The 20,328-nt window shown below is 37.7% G+C and overlaps 1 protein-coding gene across 1 annotated transcript in view; it reads right to left on the bottom strand.

The window, feature by feature from the left end:
• The window catches only part of LOC306857458 (neurexin-1a-like), a 189,982-nt gene that overhangs the window by 105,324 nt on the left and 64,330 nt on the right, over window positions 1–20,328 (bottom strand). Inside the window, exons 6-8 of the mRNA XM_079397415.1 lie at window positions 6,794–7,095; window positions 5,139–5,162; window positions 2,218–2,379 (exon numbers count right to left, since the gene is read on the bottom strand). Coding sequence (XP_079253541.1) covers window positions 2,218–2,379; window positions 5,139–5,162; window positions 6,794–7,095 — 488 coding nt within the window. The remainder of the gene's footprint in view (window positions 1–2,217; window positions 2,380–5,138; window positions 5,163–6,793; window positions 7,096–20,328) is intronic.

The following is a 20,328-nucleotide window of genomic DNA, read 5'->3' as shown; positions in this document are numbered from 1 at the left end:
CAATCACAATCAGCTTGAGTTAACTGCTTTCACAAGCATACTGAGGTTAGCTAAAGATGAATTTTTCTATATATAAAACAAAAATGGCTGGCGTTTAATGTCTGTTTCATAACATCAAAAGCATTTCCGACTTCCTGGCAGTCAGAACAGCTCTTTACTTCACCAGCTGGCGTATCAGAGGACATCCCATTCCACAGGGATGCGAGTCTAACATGGAGGATGGAAGCTGATGGATGAGACAACATGTTCTCTACAGTTTTCCTCTGAGGAGTATTTCGATCACAGATAGCTCATGTCAAGACCATGTAAGGTAGTGGACAAGTGATCTGTCACGCAGACCTATTAAATATTGCTGGAAACTGAGTGATTTGAATGTATTCCATTAAATGTATTATTTACTTATTTATCCTATTTGTCGCACTCTTGTTTATTTGTTAGTTCTGTCACTGTTGACGATCTGTGACCCATTTTCACATTAATAGTCTTCAGATGTGAGGAAACCTCATCAGCAATGTTAATTAGAGAATGCATTTCAACTCTGCCGTTGTGTTTCGGCTCCTGAGTCCGCGACTGATGAATAATTCCCTCAGTTGTTGGTGTATGTGACGTGTTACGATTTTATACAGGGCAGAGAGAGCAGGGCTACCATAATGTGTACTGGGACACATACTATAGAAAGAGGCTCCTGAGTGCCAAACCAGTGAAATATGATTTTCAAACCCATGCTGATGACGATCGTGCTGACTGACATTTGCAAAGCATAAGTGCATAAGACGCGCCTTTACACGGGTGATCTCTTTGCCGATCTCCCTTATAAAGTACATTATTGCAAAATATGTATTGACGAGATTCACATCATAATCTGTTATGACTGACATGAAAGTTTAGTTAATAGTTGGGGGGAAATCTAATGTGTAACATTATATTTGATCCATGCATTACAGTAGGTCTTAATATATATCTGTCTCAATGTTACATTAAAAGAAAAGACGGAATCACTCGCTGCTCTCAATTATATACTGTTTATTTGCATCTTTGTTCTTGTTTTTAATAACAAAGATAAAATAAAAATAGCTATATTGTGATTAATAATATAGTAATTATTATTAAGAAAAGAATTGGAGGAATTTATGCAACGTTGCTTGGTGATTCTGTAGCTCAGTAATTTTTTATCCGATTCCAACGAGTCATATATCATTTTGAAGGTATTTCAATGGAGAATGTGAAAATAAAAATAAATCATTTTTGAAAATTTGCGCATTCCGACTCATTTTGCCAGCGCCGGTCACACATGTGTTGAAACGGCTAATAATAAAATGTGACATTCTGTAGTTTTGTGTCATATTCATCTTTTAATCATATTTCTCATATTAATCATATATAAATATATGAAGAGTTCTTCAGTTCGAAGCTAACTCCATTTTTAACAATTTTTAAAAATCATGTTTTTTCATTCCAATTAATCTCAATCAAACTGCAGTTGGGTTATTTTGATTTGGTTAAAACATAACTAAAAAATACAGCTAACTAGCAAAATAAAACAATAAAAACATAGCATAATAAAAAACATGAGTTATCTGTTTTTGCACATAAACTCTTCATATACAGTGTATACACACACATAAAAGAGAGGGGGGTGGGGGGAGAATTTGTAGCAGACATTACTACAGAAATCAAGTGTATTTATTATTATTATTATTAAATTTATTATTATCAATACTGAAATATTTTTGTGATACTTTTTTAGGATTACTAAATTAAAAGAAACTTCAAAAATGCAATGTTGCAATGTTATATAATGCTTTTCTCTGTCAAAAAAATAATTAAATAAATTATTATATAAATTATTATTATATATGCGTGCACACACACCCACACCCACACATTAATTTACCTTTTTTGAATTCAGACACACATATGGGCATATTAGATGCAAGGTCTTATCTCTCTTTTTCATTACAAAAATAAAATAATATTTTTAGAGGATGTTTTCAATAAAGAATATTATTAAAGAATAATACAAAAGAAACTAGTTAAATATACCTCAAATCAGTATATTGCGAATCAATTTAGTGAATTAGCTGCAAGGTCATATCTTTCTACGATTCAAAAAGTAAATGAATACATGTAATCCAGTAGCAATAGAAGGTGATTAAATTACTGAAAGATTTCTGGATGGAATGACTTTTTTCAAGAAGCAATTTTCAGAGCACTTACCTCTTTCAGGCAGCCCATAAAGTTGTTGCTAACGGGGGATCCGGGCAGATCAGCAGTGCTGGGACTACCCCCGACATAGAAAAAGTCATCCGAGCCTAGCATGGTGTAGTCCTCTTGTGTATATCCAGTGGTGGTCAGAATTCCATCCACAGATATTGTAACCTAGACAACAAAGCACAGGGAAAGGACACGCTATACTCACATATAACTTGAATGCTGTTACAGGGCTTTGGTCCCCCTCGTAAGGATTTGTATGCTTGGCTTTGTTTTGTTTTTGCCTTTAATGCTTCTTATTTATAGATTTTTTATAGCTTTTCTCTTTTTATTGATTTAATGTGAACCCATTTTCATGTCTGTTTCAGCAATTCTTATTTATTTACAGGTGCATCTCAAAAAATTAGAATATTGTGAAAAAGTTAATTTTTCTTGTAACTTATTTCAAAAAGTGAAACTTTCATATATTTCAGATTCATTACATGTAAAGTAAAACATTTCAAAGGTTTTAATTTTGATGATTAGAGCTTACAGCTCATGAAAGTCAAAAATCAGTCTCTCAAAATATTAGAATATTTACATTTGAGTTTCAATTAATGACCATCCCTACAGTATAAATTTAGGGTATCTCTTGTTCTTTGAAACAACAATAATGGGGAAGACTGCTGACTTGGCAATGATCCAGAAGACGAACATTGACGCCCTCTACAAAGAGGGTAAGTCACAGAGGGTCATTACTGAAAGGTGTGGCTGTTCACAGAGTGCTGTATCAAAGCATATTAAATGCAAAGTTGACTGGAAGGAAGAATTTGGGTAGGAAAAGGTGCACAAGCAACAGGGATGACCGCAAGCTTGAGAATACTGTTAAGCAAAGCTGATTCAAACACTTGGGAGAGCTTCACAAGGAGTGGGCTGAAGCTGGAGTCAGTACATCAAGAGTCACCACGCTCCGACGTCTTCAGGAAAAGGGCTACCAAACCACTTCTGAACCAGAGACAACGGCAGAAGCGTCTTACCTGGGCTGTGGAGTAAAAGAACTGGACTGTTACTCAGTGGTCCAAAGTCCTCTTTTCAGATGAAAGTAAATTTTGCATTTCATTTGGAAGACTGGAGAGGCACAGAATCCATGTTGCTTGAAGTCCAGTGTGAAGTTTTTTTTTTATTCATTTTCATTTTTTTTTTATTCATCATCACAATCAGTGATGATTTGGGCTGCCATGTCATCTGCTGGTGTTGGTCCACTGTGTGGTAGTTCACAGTCAACGCAGCCATCTACCAGGAAATTTTAGAGCACTTCATGCTTCCTTCTGCTCACAAGCTTTATGGAGATGCTGAGTTCATTTTCTTGCAAGACTTGGCACCTGCCCACACTGCCAAAGGTACCAAAAGCTGGTTCAATGACCATGGTGTTATTGTGCTTCATTGGCCAGCAAACTCGCCTGACCTGAACCCCATAGAGAATCTATGGGATATTGTCAAGAGGAAGATGAGAGACACCAGACCCAACAATGCAGATGACCTGAAGGCTGCTATCAAAGCAACCTGGGCTTCCATTACACCTGAGCAGTGCTACAGGCTGATTGCCACGCCGTATTGATGCAGTAATTCATGCAAAATGAGTCCCAACCAAGTATTGAGTACATAGAAATGAACATACTTTTCAGAAGCCTGACATTTCTGTTTAAAATTCTTTTTTTCTTATTGATTTTATGTAAAATTCAAAATTTCTAAGACACTGAATTTTGGGTTTTCATTATCTGTAAGCCATAATCATCAACATTTCAAGAAATAAAGGATTGAAATATTTCACTCTATGTGTAATGAATCTATATAATATATGGGTTTCACTTTCTGAAATGAGTGACAAAAAATATTGACCTTTTTCATGATATTCTATTTTTTTTTTCAGATGTACCTGTATTGTTTAACTTTTCTTTTTTTTTTTGGTCTTTCTAGATTTACGTTTTTGGTATGAACTTCTAGTAAGTCTGAGCTGAGGAAGTCTGCGGCACATTAGCCCAGTCTCAATGTTAGCGGTGCCATTAATAGAGCACAAAAAGTAAATCAGCAGACACAAAAATGGTGTTAGTAGTATGTGTGTTTCTGAGAGTTAGTATCGCTTGAATCCAGTGCGTGTGAGTAGTTTCAGCAGTTTTCAATGTTTTTTATATGAGGTGAAACAAAGAACACGGCGTGTTAAGAGGTTAGAAATGAAAGCACAGGCAATTAGAGGCACATCTCTCACAGATCTGGTTGAATGGATGCATGCTTCATTATCCCTCCCTCTCCACATGCAAACAATGGTTGGTTAGAGAGAACAATTCTTCTCACAGATTAGACTGCACAGGAATGAATAAAGAGAGAAGGGGAGGGAGAAGGACACAAACACGACGGAGCTCATGAGACCAGTCACAGCAGAAGCGTCGGCATGCATGTTCACATGAAGAAAAAGCAAAAATGACAACAGACGAGATGACCGGCCACCCATGCTAGCCTCGAATGTACTGATGGAGCAGAGGTGTTAGTACACAGGGTGGCCAGGATGCACACCATGCTGAACAACAGGCCTCAAAGCTAGCTGGACCAATGAAAAAACTCAGAGCCAGCCAGCTGAGACCGATCGGTGAGCAAAACCTTATGCAAAACAACCCAATGAAGGAAAAGATGCAAGATAACCTAAGAGGAAAAAAAAAAAGAAAAGATGGACGGGACATAAAGAGCTGAGGAAACCCAACTAATGAGAAGAAAAAGAAAAGGGGAATTTGGGCAGGGCAGGGGAAGTAAGCGTAAAGAGTACCAACCGCATTTTCCCCCTTTTTTTGTTTAGTATTGATGTCTACGATTCAAAAAAAGGAAAATAGACACACGGCAAACCCAAACTAAGAAACAATTAGAATGATATCTACCGAACAATGTAGTTTGTTTACCATAGCGTGTCCAATGCCTGAGTGCTTTGTGGAAAAGGGGGGAGAAAGGAAATTAAAAAACTGTGAACAGAACACCGTTCCTCAATCAAAAACGATGGTCTCTTGCCAAGGTTAGTACATCAGCGTTGCACGTTAGTAAGAGGTAACAGGTTAGTAAATGACACATTCCATGGATGAAAGGTTAGTTTCTTTACCCAAAAGCAGGTTAGTAAACATTTAAAAAGAGCAACAGAAGAGAAGGAAAGGAGAAGCAGACGAAATCTGCACCGTGGAGTTCCTCTGGGACGGATCTAGTCTACTCTGTTCCAAACATTGTCTCTTCCTATTCATGGCGCTTCGCTAACTTTACTGATGACAGAACGCACCACAGAGCTTTTTATGTTTACTGCCTGTCCTATCTAACTTCGTGCCACACGTCTAGGATCTTTTCCGAGTCTTGACACTTCAAACCCGTTCTGCGCTGACAGGTGACGTACTCGTGTAATGTAGTGAGAGGTGGCGCTATCAAATAGTGACAGTAAAATATGGATGCCGTAGCATCTTGAGTTTGAATTTAAATATTAGCTGAGGGGAATGGGGGTAAAGGTACATAGTACGTTCACTCATCTCTGAAAGCTCAATTCATGGCTGCTTAATGAATACTTTAATATCGGGAGCATATTTTTTACATCAGATCTGCTCTATGTTACATAAATGAGCGCTAGTGCTAATTTATAGTGTTAGTGCTAGAACTTTCTCTTTTAGTCTCATCTTTAGGCAACTTTCAAATACATAATTTGGAAACCTGAACTATTTTAAATGGGTGCATGTCTTGATCAGGGTCGGAAATTAACAGGTCCCTGCACAAGATCTATTACGGCTGTCAAGCTTAAAGTGAAATTAATATAAAGTGTCGAATTTCATTTACAGCAGATTTGCTCAAGTTGAATTAGATTACTTTTGCATTGTTTGCAGCATTGAGCATTAAAACCAATCACACATATTTCTGTTGAGTTTCTGAATGCAATGTCCAATCAGAGGTGTTTGGATTTGTCATCGCGGAGAACGCCGGAATTGTTCGGTATGCACACTCACTGATGGAATTCTTAATCTGCATTCGCAAATTCTCTCATCATAATAAACAACAAAGTGCAGAAAAGATGCAAGTAAGAGATTGAATTAGCAGTGTAGATAGCTTCAGTTATTATATTCCAAAAAGCTTTCCATTAATCAACATTAATAATCATTATTACAGAGCAATAATCAACAATAATGATTTTATTATGACATTGCAGCTTCATCTTATAATTAGTTTTAATTTATAAGCCATTACTCTGCGATTTTTGTGTAATTACATGTACATGAGCAGCATTAAACAGTCATGCTTTATTAGTAACAGCCTATAGTATTGTAACTGATTGAAGCAGCTGGTTAAATTTAAGCACAGATACTTTTGATTAGATAAATATAAAAATTGCCCCTACAATGGTAAAAAATGCCCCTGGGAATCAACTCCAGAGGGCAAATATTGCCCCTTAATGGAAAAGTTAATTTCTGACCCTGGTATTGATTAAAGTGGTTAAATACGGTTAAATCTAGATGGAGGGTTAGTTTGATGCTACTAATCGGAATCTGAATGTATCCAATCTCGACCTCTGCCTTTTCTGCGCGGTTACCTGACGAAGGTTCCTGGTAACCTTCACATCATGCCAGGCATTGTCATTAAATTTCCCATTGACGGGCTCCACCAGGGCCTCGAAGGCCCCAGAGCCCAGGTTGATGACCAGCGAGACAGCACCATTCTTCAGCGCCAGGTTGACGTAGTCTGCAGATTTTCCGGTGTGGAGCATCAGTCCATTGCGCTGAAGGGTCTTGAAGGAGAGCGTAATCTCATCGCTACTGCTCTGGATGGGATTCGGGGACAGGTCGTAACAGAAATACTCTGAACCCTTGAAGGTGGCCACGTACTCTTCTCTCTCTGCAAGAAAATGGAGAAACAAAGCAGGTAAGCTGGGAGCATACCAATGTTTTGCATAATCAGAGATGCATTAATACCAGTACAGAGCAATATAAAAGTTTCTTTGGAAAGCTGAGCAAAATAGGGGTCAATGACATGATTTTTTTGGCCTATCTATTAATTTATTCAAAACACATTAAAATGCAATTCATGAATACAATGAAGAATCAAACCTAGGACACATTTTTAATTTCTGAAATAAAATGTTTTGGACATAAAGACGACAAGGTGATGCAATGTAGCTATTATTTATAAAAAAAACTTTGTCATAATCCTATGTCTAAAAGATCATTACTGCATATGAATGAAAACCATTTGTCTGTCAAATCAACAGTAACGTTCTCCAACCAACATACAAGAAAAAAAGGATATGACATCATGGAAAGGACACCTGCCAACCCTCATGACTGTGTATCAAGATCAATATGTCTCTTAAAATATCAGATAATTTGAACTTTTCATTACAAGGCAAGGTAGTAAAATGCCACGTGCATGTGGCTTCCCAAAAGCATGGTATTTATGATACTTATGAAATAATAATTCATGACATTTAAAAAGAAACAATTTGTAGAAAAATACATGTAAAAATATTCACAGCTGTATTCAAGATTTAAGCAAAATATGCTAATTCTTCTTACTTTGTTGAATCATATGACATTTTTAGAGTCATTAAAATTGAAACTTTCTTGAAAATGGTATAAAAGTTTTCAAAACCATATGAATCCAACATTAAAGCCCCTTTACTTTGTCGTGGATGATCTTGTATGTCATTGACCCTGTAGCCCTCCATCACATAATAATACAGAGCAGATCACTCACCGTCATCTACCTGCTCCCACACTTACTGGACACGAGACTTGCTAATTTCAAATGACTTAACTTTACAGAGCCAAAAGTCAATCTGAAGTCATACGGAAGGGGTCAAACGTAGTGGAAACTCACCACAGTCAATCTGAGAGTGATTGGTTGCTGTCAGTGCACACACACACACACACACACACCTACGAGATTGAGGTCAGTGCCATCTTGCTCATAAATGAGAACCAAGGTCCTTGATAATGGTGACCATAAATAAAGCAGCCACACATATCAGGACATAATTACCAAATCAGTCAGCGAGACCCATTACTGTAAGCATCCTGGCACAGAACCCATGCGCGCACACTCTCACTCCTCTTCCAATTTGCGCAAACAACTCCGACTGTCACCCAGATCCGAGTGTATTTTGGGAACTTGGTTAAAATATTAACTGAAGAGGCGCCCATTAATAAAGTGTGAAGTCCTGTCTCCACAGCTACCTTCTTACCGGTAAATACACTTACATTATTACAGAGCAGAGCTGAGTCTACTTCTCATCAGGGATATTAATGACTTTAACAGGCAATTTACAGTAAGACTGAACCAAATTACCATAAATCCAGGAATCTGCAACACAATTAACCTAACACACCATAGGACCAGCTCATTTGCTCTGGAATTATCTGGAATATTCTTAAAATAAACCCTTGAGATATCAACAAGGCTCATTTACTCCATCTCTTTCTCCATCCTTCATCACCCTTCCTGTGTCCACTGCGAGTTAAATAAGCTTTTTGTCTCGGCTGATGGAGTGTGTGTGTGTGTGTGTGTGTGTGTGTGTGTTTGTGCACAAAGAGCTAAAGGGTGGTGCTGTATCTGGCTCTCTTCCACCTCCTCTATATACCACTGAGTCAGCTATAATGTGACTCAGTGCAGGAAGGCGCCCACAGAGTCGCACCAGCACACACAAACTGGCTTTTGCACCAACACACACACATTGGGCCATGCACACACACCGTTTCACACAGGTATATATATTGGATGCCCAGAATAACTCCAAAATGGCCTTCAAATCCCCATTTCGATACCAGTAACAGAGTGCTTTATGAATCTTTCGTTGTCATCGGTCTCTCTTGTGACTTCCCTGTCCCGTCTCTCATCAGATTTGATCTCTGCAAATACTCTTACAGGAAATCAAATCTTCATCTTCAAGAGTAAATAACCAGGAGATCTCATTTAAATACAGCATTAGACTATCTGTTGGATAAAAGTGACCTCCAATCACCTCTTCGCTCAATAGCACATAGCAATTTGCTCTGATTTCTGCCTTACATCATATGTATCTTATGTCTGTGCTTTAAAAAGCCATATCCTACCTGTTGTTATCATTTATTTTTGGCAGTGTCTATTTACACCAACCTTGGTAAAGGCTATTTTCTCTAACCGCCACTGCAATTTACGCTTCGTACAAACAGCACATTACTTCCATTTGAACTAAATGCAAACAAGATGTTATTTGTTGCCATTTACACTTGGTGGAACCTATATGTACTGTACCTTTTTTGCTGTAATGTACCTGTAGTACATTTTCGCGTTAATCAATTTTCTTTGCTGTAATTTAGTATAATATATTTTCCATCCTTTCTCTTCCATATAGGATTAAACTGGCTGTTTTTGATATTGTGCCTTTAAGAAAATATGTATTGGATGCTTGCTATGATTGCTTAGAAATGGGCAACATTGCTTGTGTATGAGCTGACAGGTCCAATATAACTGGCACTGCACGATCTTTCAATAACAGCCTTTTGTAAAGCTCCCTTTGACATTCGCCAAACAATCTGCGCCCAAATGGGCCACACAAAATGCTAAGGTAGGTGCTTTTCTTTGAAGGCTCGAAGAACAATCCATGACATCAAATGCTGTATACTTTGTCTATCAACCTACAGACATTGCATTTGAAGATGCATACCAGTTGTGATATTACTGTCTCACCCACTTTCTGCTGCTTTAACTCATATATAATTAGAGTTAGGCGCATTCTGCCATATTTTTAAGCAACATTCTGCTGTTTATACAACATGTCACTTTTCCCATTCAGGTGGTATAATTTATCATTTTAAATGTGTTGATGTCTATATTAATAGACATGCCTATATTAATTGATGTTAAGATTTAAAAAAAACAAAATATTGATTGTACACTACCGTTCAAAAGTTTGGGGTTGGTAGTAATTTGTCTTTAAAAAAGGTACATGCTCAGCTGCATTTAAATTACAGAAAAAAAACAGTAATATTGTGCAATATTTTTTATATAATTTATACACTTTAAATTTAATTCATTACTGTGATAGCAAGGTTGATTTTTCTCTAGCCATTACACCAGTCTTCAGTGTCACATGATCCTTCAGAAATCATTCTAATGTGCTGATTTGCTGCTCAAGACACATTTCTTATTATTGTCAATGTTGAAAACAGTCATGTCAAACAGCCAAACTTTTGAACGGTAACACACATTTTCTACTATTACTGTATAGGGTCTCCACATGATGTCCACAGTTAAATCTGAGAACTAAACCTGTTGAGAACCACTGCTTTAGCTTTATGTTCGCACTTATGGAGTGATGCCTTGTATGCTGCTGACTGAGCAATTATCTCTTCATCAGCTTAAATTTAGACAGGAACGTTGGGGGCAGCACGTCTGTGGGCTTGTTACCTCAAAGCTGCTACAGGCGACAGCCTGTGAACGCCAAACACAGCCAGTCAAGCATTGAGAACTCCCATGCTACAGGAAGACAAGCTGTACTACGGTTTCCTGTAGGTTCTCCCTCACCGTCTGAAAGAAGAGCTTTACGAAAGCTGTTATTTAATGACTCCCAAGTAAGGGTGGGGTATTAAAAAAACAAAAGAACATCTGACAATAGTGTCAACTTTAATTATCTGTATGGTGCTGCACGTGATAAACGCAATATGACAGAATTTGTCTAATTAGCAGGACTGCAGGGGTGATAATGAATTAATATATTTTTCTGTTCAACAACAGACATCTCAAACTCATTTTGACATACCCATATCTTATTCCATCTGAGCCTGAGCATTTTTTTTATTTTTGATATTTAAAATGGACATAGTAAAAAATTAATTTTGTAATCACATTATACAACGGCACAATCTCCAGGGGTCTCAGCAGCAACAAAGCCAATAATGCACCACAGAACAGTCAGCATTAATAATTGACGTTGAGCATAAAACTAATTAATTTGGGGCTTTTAATATGTCCTTATAAAACTACACCAAAATGACACTGCAAAATAAAATATGAATGTGTCTAGTTAAGAAAAGAAAAGAAAATCACAGGAGCTTCTCTAACAGTAGGCTGATTTTTAACTATCATTGAACGTTTGTTGTCAGACTGAACAGGGACTACGCGCCAGATAAACTGTCAAAGCTGTCTACATTGATTTTTCATAAGGTGCAAGTTATGGGAAATTAATATGTAAGAAAAAGTAAAGCAATTTCAGCACTAGCCCACAGACTTATGTGAATTCGTAATCTGAAGAGAAACACTGCACTGTCATTGACTAAAGTGTAAATGATACACCTGTCATCCATGTACCTCTGCGGCCACAGCTAGCTTGTGCATTTATTTTATCTATGCTTTGATTCTTCCTCTCTTTGTGTTTCAGCCAAACGCCCTTTATAGGCTCTCCAGAGGTATGTTATGGCGAATCACATATAGCTTTACCACCATGGCCCCGTTCGCGCTGTAGGGAGTACAAGAGCGGAGATAAACGACAGTGGGGCTGAAAGGGAGACTGAGGCTCTGGGAACAGATACATCTAGTGGGAGGATACACTTCTTCAAGCTAGCCCACTAGATCAAGATTACTTACAAACCCATTCAAGTAATAGCTTAGCCACTTGTATTTTATCTGCTTGAGAAGGGGGTGAGGGTAACAGCATACCGTTAAACACAAGCTATCATGTTTTTTATTTAATAATGATGTCTAACTGGACCACAGTATTAAATCACACATCTCTACACAACATTCTATAGCCTAACTGTTTGGGGTTTAAAATCTCTTTCTCTTTCAGTCTTTCCAAATATCACGTTTAATTCAATGAGTTTCTTGCCATTTTTTTTGGCAATAATTTCTGAAGGAAAACAGTTTTTTTTCCCCCATTGTATAGAAAATATAAGAAACTTGTTCATTCTGCTAAATATCTTCTTTTGTCTTCCATGCACAAAAGAATGTCAAATTGGTTTGCAATGACATAAATTCATTTTTTTCTAAACTAATTTTGAAACATTTTTGTTCTGACCTGCATAAAAGAATGTGATCTTTTTCTAAATAAAAACCTTGCAGCATTGTTGTAATGCTGTGAGGAAACTCCCTTCAAATCTCTTGGAAATATTGAAGTTGCAATGCATTCTGGGGAGAAGCAGAAACAATTAAGTAAGCTCATATTACATGCATGTGTATTCACACATTTCCTTCTCTCTCTTCCATAACACATCCACACTTTCTATCATTTAGCACCAGCCTTTACCTTGTCTCTCTCCATTTTTTTCACACCATCTTTCCCTGAGCTTCAAGCCTTAAAATTCGAGCAAATTATTGTCCTCCAATCTAATTCATAGTAGTTGCAGAACATCCCCAAACAATTTGCACTCAGTATGTGTGTGTGTGTGTGTGTGTGATTTGTATGTTAATTGTGTGAAACTCACCTCACCTTCACAGGATTAAATGTAATCTGCTGACAAAGACTTGGTGTGCCATAAGATATACTGTACATTAGATATACAGTTCTACGTATATATTTATGTACCCTTCGCAAGATGTTTCTAATTGTGTTTGTTTACCACATTTTGTACAGCCATAATAAAACCATTATGTAAACTTTTGAACATAATATAAATGTAATAATATACATCAAATGCATATACAGCATACATATATAGCTAATTTTATTTGGTTAATTCATATTTGTATTCAGCAATGAGTAAGACTGCATTAAATAGATCAAAAGTGACAGTAAATACATTTCTAATGTTTTCTATTCAAATACTTTTTTATAAAAAAATAAATGTTGATTCTTTTAAACTAAAAAGATATTAAGCAGAACAACTTTTCTCAACATTGATAATACTAAAGAATGTTTCTCGAGCACCAAATCATCATATTAAAATCACGTGACACTGAAGGTTAGAATAATGTTTGTTGAAAATTCAGCTTTTTCCAGAATACAGTTATTTCAAATTGCAATAATATTTTACAGTATTACAGTTTTAATTAATTTTTGATCAAATTAATGTAGCCATTGTGAGCACAAAACTTCTTTCAAAAACATTGACATTTATATTAAATAATTATATTAACCCCTTAGCTGTAACCCTCCATTTTCAGCATGGAGACACAAATGACATACCCAAAATAAAAAGGTTCCTGCTCATGAGTCTTTATACATTTTCTGCAGTTTCTTCAGGGCAAGACTAAAAATGCATTATTAAACCATTAAAACATTGAACAGATTATGCAAGAGGTACACTATAAAATGATTTTTCAAAGTTTTTTACAGATTATTGAAGTACGTTTTACAAGAAAATATTATTTCAGTAATGTTTCAAAATTTCATGTTATGTTATATAACATAATTGTGTTAATTTTTGGGTAATTATTTGTGAAACTTACTAGCAATTTCTGAGTGAACATTGTTTCAAACCAAATCCTACAGAGGAGTATGTAAACCAAATGTACAACACTGCACATCCAGTATGTATAGGGGCTATAAGAGAAAAGGAGAGGACAGGTCTAAGTGGCTCCCAGTGAGCAGTACACTCACTCAGGCGGCTTGTTTTGCCACTGGAGATGATAGCACAGTGAGTTAATGAGAACAGCTCCAAAGCCGAAGCCGAGTCTCAATCTAACAACGACAAGAAAAACAACAGGAGTGACAACAACAGAAGATAATAACACCGCAATTACCCAAGCTAAATATAAACCGGAGGGCTATGGACCATGGACAGCAACGATACCATTAAACTGACTCTGAGGTCTAGTTACACTGCCAGTGAGCTCTTTCAGCTACTAAGAAGTACGTCAAGTACATTCACTGCATCAACTGACATAATATAAATACATATTGTCGGATAGCAAGGAACCATTACATCCATAATTCCAATTAATTTCCTTGCGTGATGTTTTCCCCCCAACGTTCAGACGGAGCGCTATATTATGTGTGACAAGTTTATTCAGTCTGCTCAGCCGCTCCGACCTTGATAAGGCCGGTTATCAAAATTTCTCCATCTCAGAGCGCAGCCGAAACCCGTCAAGCTATTCTGAGCTGGCGCTAAGGAGGAGCATTTCACACTCGACTGGCCACAGATGTGTTTTGTTGAATATTGATTTATTGTTTGAATGATTATTCCTCACATCATAAATCCGCCAGTGAATGGGATCAGACGGCGAAAGACACAAAAAGCACAAAAGACTGGCTGGCTCATTATTTCAGATGTCGAGGCAGCTATACTGTGGATGTCGTTCAATCTGAAATTACTGTCTCCAAATGGCAGCATTTCCATTTTAGGGAGAGAGTTGATATTTAAGTCTTTCTTTGCTGAGATAAGAGCTCATATCTGGTAAAAATAAAATTGGAGGTTTTGGAATATCATTCTAATGATTCAGTACTGACGAGACTGAAAGCACATCTTTTACAAAATGGTTCATGGAAATACTGCACTTTTCCACCTTAAAACCTGAAATGCATAATCAATTTTGGCAAATGATCTCCTATAAACATAATTCATAATGTGTTTCGTTCAAAAACGGCAAGGCTGGGTGCTTTTTTGAGGTTGAAAATGCATTCGCTCATCTGAGATTCACTGCAAAAGAAAATCCCAGTTTCATAGCAGCAGTGTTCGTGAGCAAGGAGTCCGATTATCATTCCAAGAAATGGCACTATTAAATGTCTTCCTATATTCAGCTGTGACCAGACACCTTTAGCTAAATGCTCCAAACACATATATCTCAAAAAATAGCCGTGAATCTGTGTAACATGCATCGCGAAGTCACAACTCACTTCAAAAACGCTCTATCCACCTCCACAGCACCTCATTACAGCCTTTCTTATGCAAATGCGAGGAGACAAACCGGCATCACACAGACACACAGCCTGCCGTCCTACAGGCATCTCTTCCTCTCCTAATGAATCTTTCTCAATTTTTGAACTCCCTTTCTCTATCTCTCTCTCTCTTTCTTGCAGGTGCATGTGGAGGCTCAGCGTTTTTAAATGCTGCCATTTTCTAGGACACCACGTTAAATCGAGAAGCCCGTGGTTGAGTGACGTAAAATCCTCAGATCTCATCTCAATTTCACAGAGAAGATTCAGTTCATATGGCATCTGGAAACCAGCCAATGAGATGAGAGAAAACAGATTCTTCCACTAACGTTATTTATTTCACAGCTCTTCTCGAGAAACCCGTGCGGGCACTTTTATTTTTGAAAGTCCTCCTCCGTGCGTTGGGACCTGTCCGACCTGTCAGAGCCAGCTACCTCTCTGGAGCATCAAACCAGCAGTCAACCCTCTCACTCAGTCCCTGCCATATGTCCCAGTGTTCTGCCAATTCCTTGCACACAAGACCTCAGAGCACCCCATTAGCGAAAGTGAGAGACAGAGATAAAGAGAGAGAGAAAGAGAAGAGGGGGAGATGGGGAGTGAGACATGGTTATAAACATAAATCGAGAAAAACAGAGGTGGGGAGATGGAGCGATCAGCAGAAAAAAAGATCATCAGAGAGAGCAAAAGTAGAACAGAAATACACTGAAGAGAGTAACAGGGAGAATCAATCAGGGGAGAGAAAGAGAGAGAGAGAGACAGTGCAAGAGAAAGATAGATGTTAAAGGAACAGTTCGAATGAAAATTAAAAAAAAAAAAATCTCATCATCCATATACTTATTTTTAGAAGTGGCATAACTGCTATCCAATGATTCGCCTTACTATATATTATTCAAATAGTCAAAAAAATACCATAAGGTGTATCTTTAGTCATCAGTCATGACTCAGAGTCATTATTTCAGGAGTCAGATTATACTGACTGTGCTGTATGTTTTTGATTCATTACAAAGAACCGACTCAGTAAACTGCACTGGTTATGCTGTATGCTTGTGATTCACTAAAAATAACCTGCGTGTACAAGTCATTTATTTGGGAATTGAATTATACTGCGTGCTCTGATTGAACTGCATGTTTTTCACTAAAGTGTCACTTAAAAAGAAAAATCACTAAAAAGAAGTGACTCAAGGTCATGTTCAGAATTTGGACCACACTTGGTTGTGCTGTATGCTTTTGATTCACTAAAAGGAACCTGCTTGTAAAACTAATTTATTTGGAAAATTGGACTTCACTGGTTGCCCAGTATAGATTTGATTCCCTAAAAAGAACCAACGTAAGAGTCATTCGTTCAGGAATTGGACTACACTGGTTAAGCTGAATATATTTTATTCACTAAAAAGACCTATCTTATAAGATAAATTTATTTGGAATTTGGGCTGTAATGGTTATGCTGTATGGCTCGTAAGAGTCTTCAATTTTATGCTGTAAAAGCAGAATTGGTAGAAGTGTTCCACTGCAATTGAAGTAGTAATTTCCGGAAACTCTTTTGGAGTAATTCAGTAATTTAGTATATGCAAACAAAACTGAACATTATTAAATTACGCAAAAGAAAGCCAATGATATTCTTAAAATTTGTGTCTAACAGAAGTCAGTCAGTCATACAGGTTTGGAATGACATAAGGTTGAGAAAATTAGAGAATTTCTGTTTTTGGGTGAACTGCTCCTAAAAGAAAAACAGGAGGTGGGCATATACAGACTGTCAAGATTCCCACAGACAGAAGGAGAGATTTTGAGAGAGGTGTTCTTCGCAAACTCAGTCAGAGCTCAGTGCTGGATGAGTGTAATTTGATGTTATCGTCAGACCGTGAATGTGGATACATGGGTCTGTGCTGATATTGAATAACAGCAGGGAGGAAAGCTCAGAATATCAGTACTCAGAGCTCTGCCCTCTCTACTGAAGCTCTCCAGCATGGACACAATATGGCATACATGCCATACGTGCCAGAACAGCTTCGCAACTGATCAATGCGCACACGTACACAAACACACGCGTTCATTATAGACCTTCCCATCACAGCAGAGACTGCCTATAGAGCCAGCATGCAGCACTCGCTCATCCCTACTGCATATCAATGCCATTATCTCAGACCTGTATTTCCACCACTCTGCAGATCGCTAAAGTAAGCTGTGTTTGACGCTGTGTGGAAAGCTGTCCACTGGTGTATTTTTAGAAGCTTGAATATGATAACGTAGTTTCCGTCTTCAAATGCATTTCTCTGCTTTTGTCAGTTAGACTGTAGGTTATCGATCCTCTACATTTACACCAGATCTGTGTAAGGTAACCACTAATGGAGTGACCACATCGTTTGTGCCATTTCTCCCAGGTGTGACCCTGAAAGAGCTGCTACCATTTCTTCTCTCCTTTCATTATGAAGCTCAGTGAACTCTATATGTAGGAGTTAGTCTCCCATGCTAGTTCCCACTGCATCAAAATGGCATTTGTGAAAATGACAGTTGTGCTTGCCAATATTCTATTAATAGACATAACATGAGTAAGAATGCTGGTGATGCTCTGGCCAATAGCACAACTATGATATTACATTCGCACAATATATTTATAAACAAGACGTTAATTTTGAGTGACTTAAATTTTAGGCATCATACTGCCAGTTGCTTATTTTTGCTTGGCCACAAAAATAGTACAAAATGAAGCACAGCAGAAGGAATTAGTTGAGCAAATTCAATGATTCACTCATAAATAACTTGTTTAGTTCCAGAATGAACCAGTGTTTAGGAAGGGATTGGTTGAATGATTCACTCATAAAGACGCGTAGAGGCACTTGTTACGTCTGACTGAATCAGTGTTTTTGTTAGAATTAGCCGAGTAAATGGTTTCCTGACTGACTCACGAAGACAGTCACTTGCCTGTCTAAAAATCTGTCTTGCTTTAAGAAGACTTGAGAAGCAAAACCATGGTTAATTTTCGTAAGGTTGCTACCCAATTGACAACTGACAATAGACATGTTTGCCCATGTAATATTGTTGAAATTGTACCACATCTTATAACAGTAAGACTTGTTTTCACTGAATAGAGCTTTGTAGAACTTCCCCACTGGCAAAACTTTTTTGTTGTTCATAAATTTAATTAAATATATGCTTAAAAGAGAGAGAGAGAGTGATAAAGAGAAAGCCAGCAGGGTAAGAAAAATTAATTAGGAAAAATAAACATTCAAGACGTTATCTTATGCAATCATGTTTTAAGGATATTCGAATTTCACTAGATCACAAAACAAAAATACTGATTAAGAAAATGTTTTGCAGTTTGTTAGGTCAGTGTGAACCAGGCATCGCTTTGCTTGCTCCCTCTTTTCTCTCCTCTCAGAGAACGTGTGCTCACTTCTGTCACTCCCGTAGCCGTTTTACAATCCATGATGGAAGACTTGATGGTTAGCGCTGCAGCGCTGCACACTGCTTCACAGCGAGATGGCACCACCCGAACACACTGCAAAATGTGATTAACACATCAGTGTGCTTTACACATGCGCCCTTCTCCTCCCATTCTTGAGAGAAACTACAGACTGGGGAGGGAAGGATGGAGGGAGGGTGTCGGCAAGCCTCGATGGTAATTGTTGGTGCAGGGGAAAACGAGCAGGTTGAAACAGTTGGGAAGGGAGACGCAACCGCTCATTTTCTGTGCGAAAGCTCCCCTCCGTGCTTAACAGATCAAAGAAGGGAATTTAATGGACCACCCATAGAGTCGGATGACAGCGTAGACAGGACACAGGACAACTCCGCTTTAGAACAACCAAGTCACCGCATCGCAAACGCAACAGAACGTTCACCCAACTGAAGACATCAAAGTGTACTTGTATCTTATGGTGGATATGAAACACTTAGTTAGAGCACAGAACTACCTTTCATTTCCAAACACCAGCCGAGACAAACAAGACAATTACGCTCAGGTCTGCATCTCCTCCTCCTGAACGCCACGGTAATCAAATTCTCCACAGCGTGAAGACCGAAAGCAACAAAACGCCAAAGCTACTGGAATGATAAATAGGGGACCGAGTAGTTTGGCAGGAAGACTAAACGACGGGATGAGGCAGTTGAAAGCTACACCCTCCTCAGGTAGAGGTTCAGTCTCACTCCGGGCCCCAGCTTCCTCCATCTCCATATACACAGACGTAAACACACGTAAACACCTTGGCTAGGGCTTTATGAATGACTCCTGATCCATAAACACACACAGCCAGAGACGAGCTGAGGGAGCAGCCCTGCCGCTCTCTGATAAGCTTCCCTTCCTTCTACCTTCACTTCATCTACATAATTCTGCCTCTGTAAAATATGCAATTGTTCATTTCATGCCTCAAGTGTTTATGTGCTTATATAAGTTAAAGGAGAGACTGGGGCTTCTCTGTCTTTACTTCTCTCAATCTCCTCGTCTTTAATTTTCTCTCAGCCACTTCATTTCACTTTTCATATCGCTCGCTGGAATAAATCACGGAGCATTTGAGCAGGGCAGTCGAACAGGCTTGTGGATTGACAGAATATATGGTTTTACATAATCAGGATACAGAAAATGTAACTGTATTTTGTTAGAATTACATTAAAATTATCATCAGATCATAAACCAAACCATAATCAGATCATAGTTACATTTAAATGACCATTTTAAGTGTATAATGAAAAAATAAAGTACTCTGGCTCTTAGCGGCTTGCTTCACTTCTCCAGGTTCCAACTTCTGTTTCTGTCCACCACTCACAGTGAAAATGAACTGTGTAGTCCAATGTTACAATGATATAGATTTCTTTTTAACTTTCTATTCATAAAAAAAAAATACTGAAAAAAATGTGTCATTGTTTGATTGTTTTCAATATTAATAATAATAATAGGAACACTTCAAAATCAGCATATTAGAAAGATTTCTGAAGGATCATGTTACAATGACAATTAAATTCAGCTTTGTTTTCATAGGAATAAATTACATTTTTAAAATAGAAAATAGTTCTTTTAAAATTTTAATATTTTTTACAGTTTTTACAGTGTTTTTGATCAAATAAATGTAGTGAGCTTTGTGAGTATAATAGACTTCCTTCAAAAACATGAAAAAAATCTTACCAACCCCAACTTTACTTATTTTCCAAAGAAAATATCTAAAGAGTTTTGCAAAAGATGACACTTTTCATGCATTGTATATTAAACATACATGTACTCTGTCTTGCTGCATTAGCATAATTGTTTTAAACTTGTTTTTATAAAATAGTTTGGATAGTTCAGGTCCTTCATT

The sequence above is a fragment of the Barbus barbus genome (genome assembly GCF_936440315.1).
Source record: "Barbus barbus genome assembly, chromosome: 38".
In the NCBI taxonomy this organism is placed as follows: domain Eukaryota; kingdom Metazoa; phylum Chordata; class Actinopteri; order Cypriniformes; family Cyprinidae; genus Barbus; species Barbus barbus.
The sequence above is the reverse complement of the archived record's forward strand: the minus strand, read 5'-3'. Positions and strand labels throughout refer to the sequence as shown.